This window comes from Podarcis melisellensis (assembly GCF_964234715.1).
Source record: "Podarcis melisellensis genome assembly, chromosome: 8".
Lineage (NCBI taxonomy): Eukaryota > Metazoa > Chordata > Lepidosauria > Squamata > Lacertidae > Podarcis > Podarcis melisellensis.
In genome coordinates, this window is record NC_138540.1 from 39,235,865 (window position 1) to 39,255,110 (window position 19,246).

General features: G+C 43.3%; 1 protein-coding gene across 9 annotated transcripts in view; it reads right to left on the bottom strand.

Annotated features, from left to right (window-relative positions):
- FTO (FTO alpha-ketoglutarate dependent dioxygenase) overlaps nucleotides 1–19,246 on the bottom strand; it is a 252,999-nt gene that overhangs the window by 170,588 nt on the left and 63,165 nt on the right. For 5 of the 9 annotated variants that reach the window (XM_081924062.1, XM_081924067.1, XM_081924061.1 and 2 more), the window contains exons 5-7: nucleotides 19,035–19,114; nucleotides 13,901–14,044; nucleotides 6,586–6,705 (exon numbers count right to left, since the gene is read on the bottom strand). In XM_081924062.1, coding sequence (XP_081780188.1) covers nucleotides 6,586–6,705; nucleotides 13,901–14,044; nucleotides 19,035–19,114 — 344 coding nt within the window. Of the gene's footprint in view, nucleotides 1–3,857; nucleotides 4,008–6,585; nucleotides 6,706–13,900; nucleotides 14,045–19,034; nucleotides 19,115–19,246 lie in introns of those variants that run through there. The other 4 variants (XM_081924065.1, XM_081924066.1, XM_081924064.1 and 1 more) reach the window with 4 other exon arrangements.

Genomic DNA, 19,246 nt, shown 5'->3' on the forward strand with positions numbered 1-19,246 from the left:
ATGTCTACCCTCCCTCCTCACAGCCTCTTCCCTCACAGTTCATTTTGATGGGCCACCAAATACTACCATGGGCAAGGGCAAGAGAGGATTCTCAAATGTGCTTATACTACCAGAACCTGAAGGATGAATTGCCGGATGCCCCCTACTGCCGCCCAAAGCACAAGGCCAGATCCACCATCCTCGAAGTGCCCAGAAATCACCCTTTGCAATACCGACCTCCCCTCCCCTCCCTTCTTCAGAGGACCTAGGCTGTATACACACAATACATTTAAAGCAAATGGCTTAGCCCGAAGAATCCTGGGAAGCCAGGGCCCTCCTCAGAGAGCTAAAATACCCAGCACCCTTAACCAGAGTTCCCAGGATTCTTTGGGGGAAGTGATGTGTTTTAAGTGTATGGTGTACAGTGGTACCTTGTGTTACATACACTTCAGGTTACAGACTCTGCTAACCCAGAAATATTACCTTGGTTTAAGAACTTTGCTTCAGGATGAGAACAGAAATCGTGCGGCGGCAGTGGGAGGCCCCATTAGCTAAAGTGGTGCTTCAGGTTAAGAACAGTTTCAGGTTAAGAACAGACCTCCAAAACAAATTAAGTACTTAACCCGAGGTACCACTGTGTATGGGTACATATGAAACCTGAGTGCTCCGGGAGTAGTTAACCGAAGGGTTCAGCCTTGGTACTGGCCAATGCCATCTTATTTCCCCTCTGTCTTCCCTTGACTCACGGCAAAAGAGGCTTGCTCTTCTCCAACACAATGCATTATTTAATCCCACCCAGCCACAGTAACCAGCAAAGTCAAGCTGGCACCACAGGTTGCTCTCTCATAACCAGAGGCACATTCAGCCCTTCCCACTCGCTGTTTCACCTCCCCCGACCCATTCAAAAGAGAATATACTTCGATTTTTTAAAAATAAAATAAACAGAAATGAGTTGAACACTGCTGCAGCGAAACTGACAAGGCTTTCCCGCACGTTTGTCAGTTTCACTGGTGAGCAGAAAGGAAGGAAATAGCAACAAGCGAGCACGTAAAATGTGGGATGATGCACAACAACCAACCATTCCTTCGTGCCAGCTGGGACAAGAGCACTACATCAGGCCACTCCAGGAAGCTTTGTGATAATACCAGGATGGAAACGATCAAGCTGCAACATATTGACCAAAACAGAGGAACCATTTGAGGTGGTGATTAATGCCTGCTTTTCCCAAAGAGTTCAGAAGTGTGGGTGCTGACACACTATAAGATCAATTTTAGTTTATTGTTAATTTTAACTATTTTTTGAATGTTTCAAATTGTTGGGTTTAACTAGATTTTTAAATGAGAATTTGATTGTTTTATTCTTTTTGTGAACCAAACTCGAGTGGGGTGTTCTTGTATTTTACAGCCAAGCAGTATATAAATTTCATGAAATAAATAAACTATTAACTGTATTTATTTATTACATTTATCTCTCTTCCTTCCTCCCAAATGAGTCTCAACATAGCATGAAGCCAAGCTGCTATATTATTAGAGGAAGCTACACTGCTGTATTAATAGTTGAATAGGGGGCTAAGTTTGTATTTTCCTCTCCACTCAGCACAGTATTACATAGAAAGCAAAACATTTATTTATATCCTGGGAGATTATTGTTTAGCCAAACCTTTGTATATCTTTCTAAACATCAGGAGCACAGTCCGCATACCAAATTTCTCCAGAAATGGTTGGGATTAATTGGAGCTTAGCCCTACCTAGCATAATGAAAAATTGTTGAGATTTTGATACTGCAAGAAAACAGATCCGTTTTAATAATAATTCTTTACGCAGTGGAGTGAATGAAGGTCATCAAGGCCAACTGCATTCTAAATACACAACTCTATTGTTAAACGGACTGTCAAGTGAAGGAGGGGAAGCTTCATACAATGCGACATGATTTGCATTTTAAAAAACACATATGAAATGGAATGTTAAAAAAAAGAATCTGCAGAAATGTGTCATTCAACAGTAAATTCTTTTTTAAAAAACAATTTTACTCCACAATCAAAATACATTATTTCTGCATCATTTTATTTTGTATTAAGGAAGAAGGAAACGGTTGAGATTCTTCTTGGATTGTTTTTTCCTCACTCATTCCCGCCCCCCCCCTTTACATCTTTCCTCGTTCCCTCATCTTCAACGCAAACGTTAAAACATTTTTATAGGTAAAATAAATGTCAGTTTTGCGAGGTTTTGCATGAGACCAGACCCTGGGAGACAAATTGTCTGTGCGCTGAATCTCAGAACAGCTTCGGCAAGAGCTCCCTGGCATCACATGAGATTTCAGCCTTTCAGAACAGACTCTACCCAGAAAGCAAAGCTTCTACAAGCCCTTTCAAATGGTAACTCTGCCTTTGAATTCGCAGAGAACTTTATCTTGATGTTGAGCATGATAACGTGCTAATCTTGGGCAACTAAAATTAAATGTATAGATATACACACAAATACGTGAATTGCTTTCATATAGTTAAACGGGTGGGTTGGGGGAAACAGAAAAGAAATAGAGGACACACAAACTTTAAACTGGTTTGCCTTTCAATGTTCATAAATTCATGCAGTAATAAGCAGGGGGAGGGGATGGAGAGAGAAGGGAAGGAGGGAGAGAATGTGGTTTTATCAGAATGTCATTCAAATGAAAGGTTTAACATTTACATCACAAGAGTGAGCTGTGAGGGGAAACTATCCTTAGGGGAAGAATGCCAAGAACAAACACTAGAAGATACACACACACTAATACACACAGAGACAGTAATGTCACACACACACACACACACACACACGAAGACATCCATGAACTACAGACCCAGAGATGTAAACTTTTTGTAATATGTTTCTGTTAGAATACTCGGGAAATTATTCTTAACATGAATGAATTAACATTCCAAGATTTATTTATTTTTCAAAAATCTACAAAAGAAGCAATTCTCAAGAGTATCTCCCATTAGAAAAGATCAAAGGCATAAATATAAAAATGAACGACAAAAGTTGTTCACCTCAAACAAGAGAAGGAATTAATTCTACTTTAATGGTTTTGTTTTTCCTGTTAGTCACAGATTTCGGAGAAAAGCAGAAATGGTTTGTATATATGGGAGGGGAGGTCGCTAAAATATACATTTCTCCCCCCCCCCAGCCCCCCACAAAAGCTTGTTTTGTCTTTATAATTTAAACAAATGCATTATCTTTATGTGAAACATCCAGAGGTTTTGTTTTTGTTGTTTTAAATTAGCTTAATTTTACAGAGACCAAATCTGTCGCAACACGCTGCACTTTTTAAAAATGTTAAATTGCTGTTGAATTTGTTAGCCCACAATTGATTTCCTGTATTATGGAATCTTAGAGATTATGGTTAACTTGAAGAAACAGGGGTAAATTTTGATACTTATACCGACATGTAGCTGCATTATTTTTATTATTATTTCCCAAACGGACTTGTTGGAAGCCTACCTGAACACTGGCTCAACAGTGCCCCCTGCTGCCCAACAGCTAACGTTTTTAAGAGTTTGGGACACGGGATAGGTATGAAAGGAATACGACCAACTTGGGGAGGGGTGAGTTGAAAGAGAGTAAATCTGAATCCCAACCATAATAAGCACCCAAATTTACTTAGAGACCCAACAAAAACAACAGACATTACCTATTAACATTCTCTTCTGTCTCCCTCAATAGCTCAAATTAATTGTGATTAATGTGTTAGGAGTCATAAACATTAAAGCCATTCTTTTTAAGATTTAAATTAGAAGCAGCTTCTGTCTTGGCCTCCGAAAAAGCCTTGCAAGCTTGCTGATAAATATCGTCCCAAGTCCCGTTGAAAGGAGATACACTTGACAGCGCCGTGTTTCTAATTAGAGACACATGGAGACGTCACACCAATTGCAGACAACTCAGCCCTTGAGAATTCTCCGGGTTTGCAGGTTTTTTCCATGTCCTCAACACGCAGCGGAGATAAAGTAGCAACGGAACCATCTTGATTTCTGACTTGCTAAGCGACGCAGCTAACTAGGGGGAGAAGGCTATGACTGTAGCACCAACAAAGACAAAACAAAAACAAAAACCCCAAGGGTAGCCAAGAGTGAAAAGGGAAACGGCTTAGATCAGAGTTTTTCAAGCTCCAGGCAGCTGCAGGACTACCCACACCCTAATTTCAAATTTGGCCGACGTTCTTATTACACTCAAAAAATGAACTGAATGCAACAGTAAACTATGGATTAACATTATGAGGGTGAGTCCCCACACACACACACACATTGGCTTGTGTGCACACCCCGCTCCTTCTCCTCCAGCATGGTCGTAAGGAGGAGAACGGAAGCTTCTGATCTGATATGTGGACTAAAGAACATGGGAAGCTTGGGGAGCAGGGAGCCTAGGCTCTTCAAATGTGCTAAAATACAGTTTAGATTTACATCTAAACCAGCTCAAAGAGTACCAGTCACTTTGCAAATGGGTAAGAGTAAGAATTATTGACACACCCACACCCCGGGCATGCCTTCTGATGAAGGGAAGAGGCAAAGCCCTGAAGACTAAATCACACACAGAAGGCAGATCCCTGTGTGATATCACTGCATCAGCCCTGATTCAATCCCACATACAGATGTGGCAGAATGACCTAGCCACAGCAAAGGCCCTTCTGATGTTAGAGGTTTGCTTTGGGTTGCATAGTACCTACAGGACTGCCTCTCCTGGTATTCCCCATGGAGGACCTTAAGGTCTATAAATAACAATACTTTGGAGGTCCCGAGCCTCAAGGGGGTTAGATTGGTTTCAACTAGGGCCAGGGCCTTTTCAGCACTGACCCTGACATGGTGGAACGCTCTGTCACAAGAGACTAGGGCATCTTTGACATCTTTCCGCAGGGCCTGCAAGACGGAGCTGTTCGGCTTAGACTCACTCTGACCCCTTATATGGGATTTGGTATACAATTTTTTCCTTGGTTTTTTTGCTGGCCCATGTAGGACCAGCATGGATAGCTGGCTCGGGTGAATACCTGATGTTTCCTCCCTTTATGGTCTTGATTTATGGGCTACTACTAAAATGAGGCTGCATTTTAAGCTGTATTTTAAGCCGTATTTTAATTAACTGTTTGTTTGTTTGTGGTTGTGGTTGTTGTTGTTGTTGTTTCTGTTTCTTTTTCTATTATGTTTTATTCTAATTCATATTTGGTGTTAGCTGCCCTGAGCCCGGCCCTGGCCGGGGAGGGCGGGGTATAAATAAAAAGTTGTTGTTGTTGTTAAAGTTTAATAAATAAAATGAGCTCCCACTACTCCAACCAATCATCCACAAGAAGAAACCATAAGGTGATGTGGGGTCACATCTCAGCACCATGGATAGCTCTGAGTGCACAACTTTCTCTGGCAAAAGCTGGGGCCTGGCTGGATCCTTGCGTGTCCCTCTGTCCACCTTTCCACTACTAAGTTCCTGACCGAGATTTCAAGGAGCAGCCACTCTCCTCTTAAAGGCAAGAGTTTTTCCTCCTGCTCTCTGGGACTTCTCACCTGGTACTCTCCCTGCATTACTGGGTAGGTGGTGCCGATTGGGCGGGTTTAACCAAAAGGGCCAAGCAAGAGGCATGGAGGGCCTTCACTATTCAGATCATCACGTTTTATGCTGCATGGGAGGAACTCACAGCACAGTTTGAGAATTAGTAAGGTTTCCTAAGACATGATTGTATTAAGCACTAACCATCAACAAAAAATAGTTTCCTTCTTTATAGGTATATCCAATGGTTGTATTAAAACTAAAAGAGGGGGAAGGAGAAGGGGAAGGAGAAGAGGAAGGAGAAGGGGGAGGAGACACAGAAATAGTACCATCAATATGCATTTACAAAGTGCAAGTTTTCTGCCCCAATAGTTTTGCAATCTATCTGACACAGGGGAAACAAAGGAAAGGAGGTAAGAGGAGCAAGGCCGGTATCTTAACTGGGCAATCCTATGCACCTAGTCCCCCAGCTTTAGCTCCACTGTATCCAAACCATATCCAACTCAGGAGGTGAAGCAGAGAGGAAAGCAGAAAAAGTGTGGTGGGTAAAACTATCTATATTTTCCCTTGCTCCCTCCCATTGGACTCAATGAGCGGGAATTACTTAAGCCTGCCATAGGTTTCCAATGCAACTGTGGTTTAGGAATTAGCATTGGTCTGCTCTACCCCCGTGCCACCTTGCTTCACTCAAATTTTTGAATATTTAAATAGGAAAAGTATGTGCATTATATCAGTGCCAGGTATTTTGGGTAAGTTACAACAGGAAATGGAGAACAGGGGGGTGGAGACAAAGGCTTCTGGGGAAAGTTGGGTTAAGATGACAGGGAAGAGGAGTGGAAAAGAGAACCCATGCGTTGTTAAGTAGTTGCAACTCTTTCAACTGTGGACTGGCAACAAAAGGGCAAAACAGCATCCCCGAGGTGCAGGATTAGTCCAGGGCCAACTAGTTTCCCTTTCAAAATAAGCTTAATCAACTGAGGCCTAATTGTCTTAAAATGGAGCTGGGAGCTTTAAGGTGCCATCAACTCACCAACCCACAGCAATTGGGAAAATTGGGTGCAGAGTATGGTTAGGAGGCATGATGCCAAAAACTGGTACATACCATGAGCTCCAGCTTCCTCCAAAATTCATCCAGCGCAGCCATTGGTTTGTCCCACCAGTCAGTGCACTTCCTATAACGTTTACCCTGGAACCAAAATTGTCGGAGCCACTCAAACTCAACCTGCAACAAAGAGAACATGGGTTTTTTCCCCTTAAAATTTTCCCAAGTGGCCCTTTTCTGCCTATGCAGAAAAACAGAGGAGAATCAACTGTATAGGAGTAAACAAATGTTTACAAAAAGGCTAGCTTAGGTTCAGCACAGAGCAAGACATGCCTCTCTCTGCCTGCCACTTCCAGCTTTCACACACAACAACTCTGGTGACTGTTCTTCTATCTTCTATTATTATTATTATCCTTCGCAACTTAGTCTGTTTGGGTTTCAGAGACTGGAATACAGAAAAACTTGGTTGCAGGCTTGAAGGTTTTCCACAGGCATCTGGTCAGTCACTATGAGACTAGGTTGCTGGACTAGATGGGCCACAGGCATGATTCAGCAGGCTCTCCTTGTGTTCTTACAATCTGATTCAGTATAGCACCACTTTATGTTCTTGGAGTCAATCTGTACAATCAGACCTATGTGACATGTCTGTAGCTGCACTTTACTATGGCAGACTGCATGGAGGAAATCTCAGGGGTGGGTGTGTATAACACACACACAAACACACCCCAGAACAAGTAATATGCCAAGAAATAGGTTCCAGTGAGCTTTCTTTGTAGAAATTATTTAATATGGATTAATATTCACGTGAGATCACCCACCTGCAATCTGAAATAGTACAGCCCATTGACAGCTTTATCACATGAACCATCCTATCTTATAGCTTGCAATGTAAGAACGTCAAAATGTTGCTACGGTACATCAGACCGAGAAGCTATCTACGTATATGCAGGGGTTCAGCCCAGCAACAGTTTCATCAGACAAGTGTGCTGATCATGTAGTTCGGCTCGTCATCTCCTAGCCGGCTTTCATGCAGTCAGTGACGTGCTGCAAAAGTAACTAAATCTAAACCGTGTGCCCTTTAATGGAGTCTTCCCACCCTTTCCTTTGTACGCTCCCTTCCAGTGGACTCCACCAACATTTGATGGTGCCTTTCAAAATGACATGAAGGAAAGACAGAAAATCCTTTCAGCATCTTGTGTTGCCACTACTGTAGTTAAGGAGCAACAATGCAACTTCAGAGAGCTCATTGGTTAATCTTCAAGCATAGTTCTTTTTTTCTCCTTTTTCTTTTGTGATACCCAGATCCCACTCTTTTCTTCCCTCTCTCTTCCTCTTTTTTAAAAAAATCAGTTCTGGTCAATTGGAACTGTGTATTTATCTTTGTTATGGTAGTTTGTGTTTTATACACAGGCTTGAATCCCCTTTCAATCTTCACCTGAGACCACAAAGAATTTTGTTCTGTTTACCCTGACTGAAGCTATGATGGGCCAAACAAAGAGAAACCTGTGGATGGAGCAACATTGAACCCCCTCCCCCCCCAAAGTCCAATGATTAAGTTCTCACCTGATAATATTCTCTTCTTTGCTGCTGCTTCCTCCCCCCCTCCCCAAATCCTTCACTGCTTCCTCCTCCCCCAGGCTAAACAGATCAGATACAAAAGTCTGAAAGTGATTTTAGTTGACAGTCGCTAAACGCCCGTTTGATGTGTGTAACTGCTTTCAATAGAAGCTGTTTAAACAAAAAGGGCTATAGATAAAATAAAATAAAAATTAAAGACAACCCTGTTGGTAAAACATATTGGTAGGATTAGTGGACACCGGTTAACAGAGGTACACCTTAGATGTTTTGAAAGAAAGGTTACACAAATAGTTTAACTTCTCTTAGTATACAGGCTTAATAACACATGTCCTTCCCTAACAGGAGTTCAGCTAAAGTTGAGTCATCCTTCCAGCATAAGCCATATATATGGGTCTATAGGGGGACTATAAAGAGGGATACTAGATAGATAGATGATAGATAGATAGATGATAGATATGATAGATAGATAGATGATAGATAGATGATAGATAGATGATAGATGATAGATGATAGATAGATAGATAGATAGATAGATAGATAGATAGATGATAGATAGATAGATAGATAGATAGATAGATAGATGATAGATAGATAGATGGATGGATAGATGATGATAGATAGATAGATATAGATAGATAGATAGATAGATGATAGATAAACTGATCTGCAGTACCATTCTAGTAATTGGGCAAAGGACTCAATCAGCTGATCCCACCAGGCCCTATTAAGTTCTAGCTGCAAAGCTCTGAGCAACTTGTATTGCTAGAGAAGGTCTTGCCTGGCTAAGCTCATCTTCCTGGCCCCTGTACTGTTACAATTTGGAATGTCACCTCCTGACTGACTGTCCATGGCAGACCCATAAATGGGTGAATTGCCACAGGAAGAGTTGAAATGCAGGGCTTCCAATGTAGGGTGGAAGCGGGAAGAGGGAGAGAAGAGGACGGAACCACAGCAAAGTGAAGGCAGCTTGCAGGCTTTCCCTGCCAATGCTTGATGTAGAATATTCACATATTTGCACCCGGATTCTGAACAAAGCTAAGTTGTTGTTTGTTGTTGTTTTTTAAAAAAAAGTTTGTTTCTTTGTGCCAGTGTTGTTCTTTCAATGGGAAATCATTCATACCAAAGCCAAATCAGGCCGCAGCAGTAAGCTGAATGGCACCCCCCCAGAGTGCATTGTAAAAGCAGAACAACATAATGCTGCACACTTTTTTGTCTTGATCTCCCTCTGTTTGCAGCACTGATTTACCCCCGGCGTCACATCCAACTCTTCTCCGCTCGCCCTTTAAGCTATTATTAAAGGCACACTTTGAGAGTTACAGTCGATAAGGCACGGGGAAAAGGCCAGCGGACGCTGGCTGACATTTGGTGAGCTGGATGGGGGGTCCTCCGTTAATTATTTAAAGGCACTTGGCTTATGAAATGCCACCTAGGCAGGTGATCTATATTTCCTCTCTTCAACGCCAGCTGGCCACCGACTGCGCTGCCATTTCGGTGTAATGCGCGAAACGCACACGTTAACCTTACCTTCGCTGTGTACATCGACACTCTTCTAAGCGGTGACCTAACAGTCTGCCAACACAACACCTTTGCAGTGGGCGTTAAGCTCAGGTAAGCCATAGGGACATAGGAAGCTGCCTTATACTGACTCAGACCATTGAGTCAATCTAGCTCAGTATGCTTTACACTGACTGGCAGTGACTCTCCAGTGTTTTCCAAGACAGGGCTTTCTCCCAGTCCTACCTGGAGATGCCAGGGATGGAACCAGAGACCTTCTGTATGCAAAGCAATATGCTCTGCCACTGAGCCACGGACCTCGCCCTAACAAACAGCCTTCACCTAGAAGCAATGCAAACTCCCTTTATTGTAAGGAATGTCCAATGCACTCTACAGCACTGACACTTGGTGCTGTTGGGAGAGGAAAAGGGGAGAGGGGGGGGGAGAGGGAGAGAGAGAAAGATGACCATCACCATGATAATAGGAACTGAGTTCTACTCCCTAGCCAGCAAGCCCAGCTACCCTGAATCCAGCATTTTGAAATCACATTGTTCCAAACCCTAAAGGGCGCAGGGTTGTATCCAATGTTAGTTCTACTCAGCATAGAACCACCAAAATGAATTGACATGACTAACGTAGGTCCATGGACTCCAATGGGCAGAACTTAACTGGACACAACCTATATTTTGCAAAATGCTTACACCCATTGAGCAGGGGTAACTGATGACTGCCCGGGCTGGTTTGGGATCATGGGAGCTGGCATTCTGGAGGCCACCATGTTGACTACCAACTTCATGGGCAATATTGTGGGAGGTAAATGGAGGGAAGGAGCTGCATGCAGAAAAGATATAATTGTAATTTACAGTAGTGAGATAGGAGTTCTGCTTGAATACTTTACCATGGTGCTTTTGCATTCCTGCAGACCTGCCCAACTGCTTGCAAACTTATTTTATTTTCCCTGTTTAATGCTATTTACTCATGAGTGATACCCACCCCCCATCTCTGTGCACCATTCTAGACACATCCCAGGAGCTAAATAAATCTCAAGCGCTGGCCAGATCAACAGCTCAGCATTCATTCAGCAGTGCCAGATCGTATATTTCAGGGTAAATTACTAGTGACCAAACAATCACCTGATTTCTTGAAGGGGTAATTTGATTCGTTCTGTAACAACTGTGTGTGCTGTTGCCTTTTTTATTATTGTAGAGATGGCTTTACCTCAGTAGAGTTGCCCCAAGTAGTTACTCCAATAAGCTTATCACACTCTTTGCCGACCTACGTAACACTAGCCAAGTGTTTCAGGCACAGTTTGTTAATTTTAAAACAGGAGAGTGGGACACATTTGTTAATCTGTGATGTTTTTATGATGCTCTCAATCTAGTGGTTCTGTGCCCTGTGCAGTCCAGTCAAGCTCCAATTAGAGTGCATTATTGGGTTCAAGTCAAAGGCCTGACAAGTATCAGGATCACAAGTGGAGCCAGATGAAATCCACAGATGGACGGGGACAATCTTTCAGGCTGTCAAGGGAAAAGATATGGAGTGGGGTCATTGCCATTCTGGACACAGCAATATAAAACTGAGAAGGGTAGGAATAGTTTTTTGGGGGGGGGCAATTTCTACTGCTTAGAGGGCTCTCATGGTTCAGAGAACCTTCCCCCCTTCACACACGGACTGCCACTGCCTTGCAACCTGGCAGCAATAAGCCAGAATCTTGCAGAGAAAAGTATTTATGCAGCAAGCCCACCGTGGAAGAGTACCCGCTGCAGTTTATGGACATTTTTCACCATCTCCACACAGATCAGGACTAGGGAACTTAGAGCTCCCTAAATATTGTAGGAATCGAAGTCCTATTCTGAGCCAGCGAGGCCAATGGCCAGGGATGATTGGAATTGTACTCCAACATCTGACGGAGGGGGACAAGTTCCTCACTCCTGACATAGATCAAACTTAGGGGAAACCTGTTCTGCTTTGAACCAGAAAGTACAAATTTGACAGCGCTGATTGGCTGCCCTTTGTGGCACTCACAAAGCTGATTTCCCTCTTCTATGGAGCCCAGCTGTCTATTGCACTTCTTGGCTGACCTTTGCACCAGCCACTAAGCCCTCTCCCCTCCTTGTCAGAGCAGTTTTTTGCACCATAACCCCCCCCCCAAGAGTGTCTGGTCATAAGAGCATAAGAAGAGCCTGCTGGATCAGGTAATGGTCCATTTAGTCCAGCATCCTGCTTTCCCAGTGGCCAACCAGATGCCTGTTGCAAGCCATCAAGCAATACTCCTATTGCAATTTCCTTTGTTCTCGCCAGCAAAGAATTCCTGCACTGAAGAAAGTTCTGGGGGACTGCTGAGCTATCTCTAGGACTTCATATGTAAAGCTGAGATTTTCTTCCAACATATGCCTCACAGATTAAGAACATACCAGTTGTATTAGGCCATGAACCTACCAAGCATTACTCTATAATTAGTATACAAAAGGCATGTGGTCCTTTTTCTTTTTTCTTTTTCTTTCTTTCCCTCCTCCTCCTTTTTTTGTTAAGGGAGAATCAAAGACCTGCATTAGCACCGCAGATGTCTAGGCTTCCCGTTTACAGTGGGATTCGACAAAGAAATGTGTCTCCGCAGCAATGTAAACCACAGATAAGTTGCCCACATGTGTGGCAGAGAGGAGAGACTTGTCGGGAGGAAGAGAGGGAGGGGGGAGCCTGCTGTTGTGTGGAATTAACCCACTTTCTGACTGGAAAGCTAATCTTGGGGAAAGGGGCTGGGAGGGTGGGATCAAAAGCTCATGAACGGGCAATTCCAAACTCTCTTGCTTTATCATGGCATGTAGAAATTTGAGATCTACTGTTGGGGTGAGGATAGGGTAAAGGAGTTCAGAGTGTAGGGAAGTACTACTGCCTGCCAGCCAGTGTCTGAGAGGATCAGGATTTGAGTATGGAGGGCAAAGCTGAAGGGGCTAGAGCCAAAGGGACTTACGGGAACAGCCCAGAGCCTTAGAAGAGCCCAATGGCCAGGCTAGTTGGGAGATGCCAATACACTGCCTGGAAATGCTTACCGCCAGGAATATGCTCCAAGCTACAACTCTGGCATCTCACCACAATACCCAAAGTTTTCACTTCTAGTCCTGTAACCTACCAGTCAGCACCTGCAAGTTCTGGCTTACTGGGTGGTAGGCAGTCTCCATCAGGCAATGCCAGGAAAGCATCAAAATCAGGATGCTTGGTGTGTATTCCTGGTGTGCCACAACATCTGGCTGATAAGCTGCCTCCAGGTTGGTGGCTCATTGTGTGTGTGGGTCCAACATAAAGGGATTCATCAGGGGTGGGGAGAAAATAGATTCTGCTATTCTAGTAAACACTGGCCAACTTGCTGGTTGTTGGGATTCTTGCAAAGAACACTGGAGTGGGCAGAACGTGGTCAGGTCCATCAGTGCATCTCTTCTCTTTGTAAACAATAGAGAATACTCAGGATTTCAAAACACAGCTCAGGTTATGTCATAACTGCCAAGAGATCCTGAATATGCATTCTTGCTTGCAAATAGTAAGAATTGTGTTATACTGAATCGGTCAGTTACGCCCACTAACATCAATGGTTCTACTCTGAGTAGGACTAGTATCACCCTAATACAGCAATTTCAGTTTTCAAAAAGTAGATTGCACAAGTCATAATATATTTGAACCTTATCCTCATTACAAATTGAACTGAAATCCCCTTGTACACACCATGGGTTCCATATTCAATGTTAGTCCTATGCAGAGTAGACCCATAGCAAATAATGGACAAGACTATCTTAGGTCTATTACTTGCAAAAGCCATTCAAGCTTTGCTGGATACAAACAATGGAATCCACCCAAGTCAAGTGTTATGCACCAAAACATGTGAAGCTATCTTATTCAGAGTCTTCTAAACCAGTGGTGCAAAACCTGTGGCCCTGAAGCCATTGTTGGACACCAGCACAAAACAGCTCCAGCAAGCATGGTCAATGGTCCAAGATGATGGAATCTGAAGTTTGATAATATCTGGAGGGTCACAGGTATCTGGCCCTTTCTCAAGACCACATAGTAAGCTTCCTTATACCTGTTCAGGCCACTTTTCCATTTAACCCAGTGTTGTCTACTCTGAACTGGTAGTAGCTTTCTAAGGGTTCAGACCAAGGTCTTTCCTCCCACCTGATACCTGATCCTTTTAACCAGAAACACCAGGACTGAACTGGGAACTTCTGCAAGCAAAGCAAGTGCTCTACCTATATGAAATGCAAATTCCATACTCCCTGTGCAGCTTTTATTTCAATGTAAACCTTCTTCTCACCTCATTATGGGTTTCTTCCACTCGCTTTATGTCATCGACATCCAGAGATTTCAAAGTCGGACAGCTCAAATGAGTATCGGCGCACAAGTTCTGAAGTGCTGCATTGCATTGGTCCAAAATATAAGGCAGGGTCCCTTGAGAGCACTGTTAGAATTCATAAATGCAGAAAGAAAATTTAGTCCCAAATGGAGTCAAACAAGCAAAAAAGAGATTCCAAAACCAACTCCAGTCATTTAAGAGATTGGCACTATATTAAACTATAGGTATGCACCATTAGCATCAGTAGCTGCATTGCTGTTGCTATTATTCCTACTACTATTTTGTAAGTCACTTGTTACCCAAAGGCATCCAAATGACTTACAAGATATTTAAAACATAAATATAAATACATTATACCATAAAGATATCAAAACAACTGTACAGTTGCAGGAAGCTTTGACAGCACACTAGTAACAAAAGAACATTAGCTTAGTCTGTCAGAAAGCCCTTGAAAAAACAATGGTGTTTGCCTAGTGTCAAAAAGCTGTCAACAAATGCGCCACATGGATATCGCTGGGGAAAGCATTGCACAGTTCAGGAGCCACAAATGAAAAGGCCCTACTCTCTTGTCTTCACACTCCAAGCCTCAGCTGTGAGAGAGGACCTGGAGAGGGGCTAAAGGTCCCGGTAGTAATAGTACTAGCACTGGTAGTACCTGATAATAATAATAATAATAATAATAATAATAATAATAATAATAATGCTTAAAAAGTCCTCAATGGCTCTATGGCTCACTAACATCAGAATATGAGCTAAATAAAATTAGTATAATGTGATGCATTTAGCACTGGGATCTACCACTTCAGGTTCTTGTTGAGGTTTCTAACATACCCCCTGCAGACACGAAGCTGTCAGGGTAGACCTTCCTTACTGGCATGCAGGTTTTGTTCATATTCCCCACCCCACCCTCACACTGCATTTTGATCCCCTGCCTGCACTAGGTAACAGTATAGCCCAGCAACAACAAAAATGCTGCAACTGAAATTCAAGGTAAATAATCCATGCTGCTAGCCCAGTTCTAAGAACTGTTGCAACAACAAAGAAAAGCTTAAGATCAAAAACACGTAGCAACATCGTTGGCAGCTCGAAACATGAGAGAGAACCAATGTTGCCACAACACTGTGCTGGCATCGAAGACAGATATGCTTGCACAGGTAATTACGGGTAGAGAGTTGGATTGCCTCAGTGTTTATGACTGAAAGTGGGCAGCTTCTTTAACAATGATCTAAAAACCCCTCTCTCTCTATTTCTCTCTCTCTCGCTTTTGTTTTTTTTTTAAAAAAAATGTTTTCATTTATTTTCTCCAAGTAGCTCAAGGTGGTACATGTGGTTTCCCACCCTCTCAGTTAATCCCCACAACCACCCTGTGAGGTGGGTTAGGCTGAGAGGTTAGGCAAGGTTGCCCAGTGATCAGGGGTTTGAACCCTGGTCTACCAGATCCTAGTCCAACACTTTAACCACTACACCACTCAGACTGATATATGCAAAGTACTCTGAAGCCTCCTTACGATCACGAACGTAACAACATAAGAAGGGCCTGCTGGATCAGGCGAATGGCCAGCCAGATGGCTGTGGGAAACTAGCGAGCAGAACATGAGCACAAGAGCAGTCTCCAGCAACTGATATTCAGAAGCATCACTGCTTCTAATTGCAGAGGCAGAGCATCATCCTGATAGCTAAGGACTCGCCTGCAAGGAAGCTCTTAACTCATTCTGCCAAGTGTGCTTAGAAACACCTTTTAGGCAAGACTTTTCTCTAAAAACCTGGAAAAGGGCTGCACGTCTCCAACCTGTTGCCCTCCAACCTGGACTACAATTTCAATCATTCTTCACCATAGGCCATGGTGGCTGGGGGAATGATGAAGGTTGGATGACCCAAACACCTGGGAAGGGGGATTGGGAAACCCAATTTGGGAAGGCTGGGGTAGGTAATACTGAGCTCATTAAAAATAAAACTAGCTTTATCTCTCACTCTGTCTCTCTGTCTCAAAATAGGGCCCTATCTGAACTATATATTTAAAGTAGTATTATACCACTTTACTCCTGCCCACCTAACAGTTCCAAAGCACATCGAAGTGCAAGTAGATAAATAGGTACCGCTCCGATGGGAAGGTAAACGGCATTTCCGTGCCCTGCTCTGGTTTGCCAGAAGCGGCTTAGTCATGCTGGCCACATGACCCAGAAGCTGTACGCCGGCTCCCTCGGCCAATAAAGCGAGATGAGCGCTGCAACCTCAGAGTCGGTCACGACTGAACCTAATAGTCAGGGGTCCCTTTACTTTACCTTTACAGTGCTACCTCAGGTTAAGAACTTAATTCGTTCTGGAGGTCTGTTCTTAACCTGAAACTGTTCTTAACCTGAAGCACCACTTTAGCTAATGGGGCCTTCTGCTGCCGCCGTGCCGCCGGAGCACAATTTCTGTTCTCATCCTGAAGCAAAGTTCTTAACCCAAGGTACTATTTCTGGGTTAGCAGAGTCTGTAACCTGAAGCATATGTAACCCGAGGTACCACTGTACCACTTTAAGCAATCATCGCTCCCCCCACAGAATCCTGGGAACTGTAGTTTGTTAAGGGTGCTGAGAGCTGTTAGGAGACTCCCTATTCCCCTCACCAAGCTACCATTCCTAGCGGATGAACAATCAATCTCTCTTCCCGGGGACTTCTAGGACTCCGTACAGTGCAAAGTAGGGCCTAAACCTATACCTCAGGGTTGGCTCAAACACTACGATGAGCTTCTTGGAGTAGCAGTGGGGCTACAAATGGGGCCAGGGCAGTCTCACAAGATTGTGAGGGAGGGTTGCTGTCTTCATGCCCTGCCTGTGGTCTGGAGGCATCTGGGTGGCCATTGTGGGGGAAACAGGATGCTAGGTTAGCTCGAACTTTGTTCTGATCCAGCAGGGTTCTTCCCACATTCTTTAATTAATGTGCAAACTGGGCTGGGGGCCTCAGGTACAAACATGCCTACGGAACCCAAGACTTTGAGGCGGTAGGGGGCTCCTTGCTTAATTCAGGGCCCGGGGGCACCACCCGTATGCGGGAAACAAGCAGATGAAAAAAGCCACACTGCAGATGAAGAGAACACACATGTATGCATTGGAACATCATCTGCCCCCATTCACAGGAAAACTCTATTCTGGACTGAAAGAACAAACAAAACATGAAATAGACTTTTCTCTGTGGGGAGGGGGGGTCTTCTCACACAACGATGCGTCTACATCAGGATCTTTTTCAGTTAAATATTTATAAGTGCAGCTAAATCCCCAAGAACAGCCCTGAGAAAGGACCCCTTGGTGCTATGATTCTTTGTATTGAAAATTTCCATACTATATAATGTGAGGTTACAGAGGTTTATGAAAACAAAGCAGGGGCTTCTAAAAAGGAAGCTTCTTCTCCTTTTCTTTGTGTGTGTGTGGAAGTAAATGTGCATTTTAATATCAGAATAACAGAGTGTGGGGAGCAGGGTCAGGGAGTTCATTCTTTACTGCAAAGGACAAATAACAAGCCTTTTAAGTGATGTTTAGAACCCTAGACTAATATGGGTATATTACTATGATAATAATACATAATACTATTACACTAATATGTGTATATTAGATTGCTTATTTTAAGAGTCTTAGCTTGCACGGTTTCTGTAATTATGTTTTATGATGGCAGTACACAAGTCTGTGGGCTGAGTTCAACAAAATAAATGTGAGAGTGGAATGACTTCTGCTTGCGTGACCAGACTTTCGCCCCGCTTGCCCCACACTTTCCCTGAATTTGCTCTGGAGGGTTGGGGGTGGGGAACCACCAGAATGGATTTAAGGGGCATGTGGGGAAGATGATGATAATAATAATAATAATAATAATAATAATAATAATAATAATAATAATAATAAATTATTATTTATACCCCGCCAACCTGGCTGGGTATCCCCAGCCCATCTGGGCGGCTTCCAACAGATCACTAAAATACAATAACCTATTAAACATTAAAAGCTTCCCTAAACAGGGCCACCTTCAGATGTCTTCTAAAAGTTTGGTAGTTATTTTTCTCTTTGACATCTGGTGGGAGGGCATTCCACAGGACGGGTGCCACTACCGAAAAGGCCCTCTCCCTGGTTCCCTGTAACTTGGCTTCTGGTAGCGAGGGAACCGCCAGAAGGCCCTCGGCGCTGGACCTCAGAGATGAAAGGGGGAAGTCTCATTGCAGAAGTCATTTTGCTCGCTCAGCGCATTTCTTTGAATACAACCCTGTATCCTACTCTTTCTGTACTGCTTCATCAGGGTGGGCAGAATAGGTCCCACCACAGTCTCAATGTGCTAATAGTCCTGCACAGGTAAAAGGATGTTCATGCAGGTTTCACTGACAATCAACCAACCAACCAGAGTTAACAACAAGAGTATTCATCTGAAGAACAATCATATCAATAAGTTGTAGATTTTTCTCTGTTTTGCTTTATGCTGGTTTTAATGTATGTGTAATTTATTTATTGTTTTAAGTCACTTTTGAGTTATTTTTATTTTTTTTAAAGCAACTACTAAGTTTAGTAGATATGTAATGAAAATGAAAACAAATTCACAGTAAACTCAGGGATGCATGGTTAGAACTAGTAGCCACTTCCACCCATTACCACCCAGCTAATCCCTCTTACTCCCCACCCCTCTTCCCTCTCCCAATTGGCAAAATTCCCATCCCCTACCCAACTGCTCCCTTGAAACCCCTTTCCCACTTATCATAACAAGGCAATCTCATCCCCCTTTCTCGTCAAACACAAACCTCAAGCATGGTTCATTGTGGAAGACACCGCTTTCTCGCTGCTATTTTTGTTGGAACATAAATGGCCATTGGGGTCCTACAAGACTTCAGAATAGAATGAAATGGTTTTTAAAAAACCACTCCACCTGCACCACATCATAGCACCAATCCTGAATGCCCCCCCTTGGCCTACAATTGTGACTTAAAGGTTTTTTTATTTAAAAAAAATGCATGTAATGCAAGCTACAAATTTAAAGTAGAATGTAGTTGGGCCCTCAGAGAAGAGCATCCAAGATCAGAGGAGGAAACCATTATTGTTCCAGGAAAAAACAAACCCCCAAATTCTCTGTTACTCACCTCTGCCACCCTATGAGTAGAACTGAATCTAGGCGGCAAGCCAGCCAGGACACAATGCTGGTGGGTCATGTTGAGATCATCTGTGAACGGAAAATAAGAGTTATAGTCAACTATGGAGATGGGTACACGATATAGCTGCAGCAGAGGAATGCAAGGTAATGTAGAAGCAATGCAGATGTTGCTGGACTACAACTCCCATCATCCCTGACCAC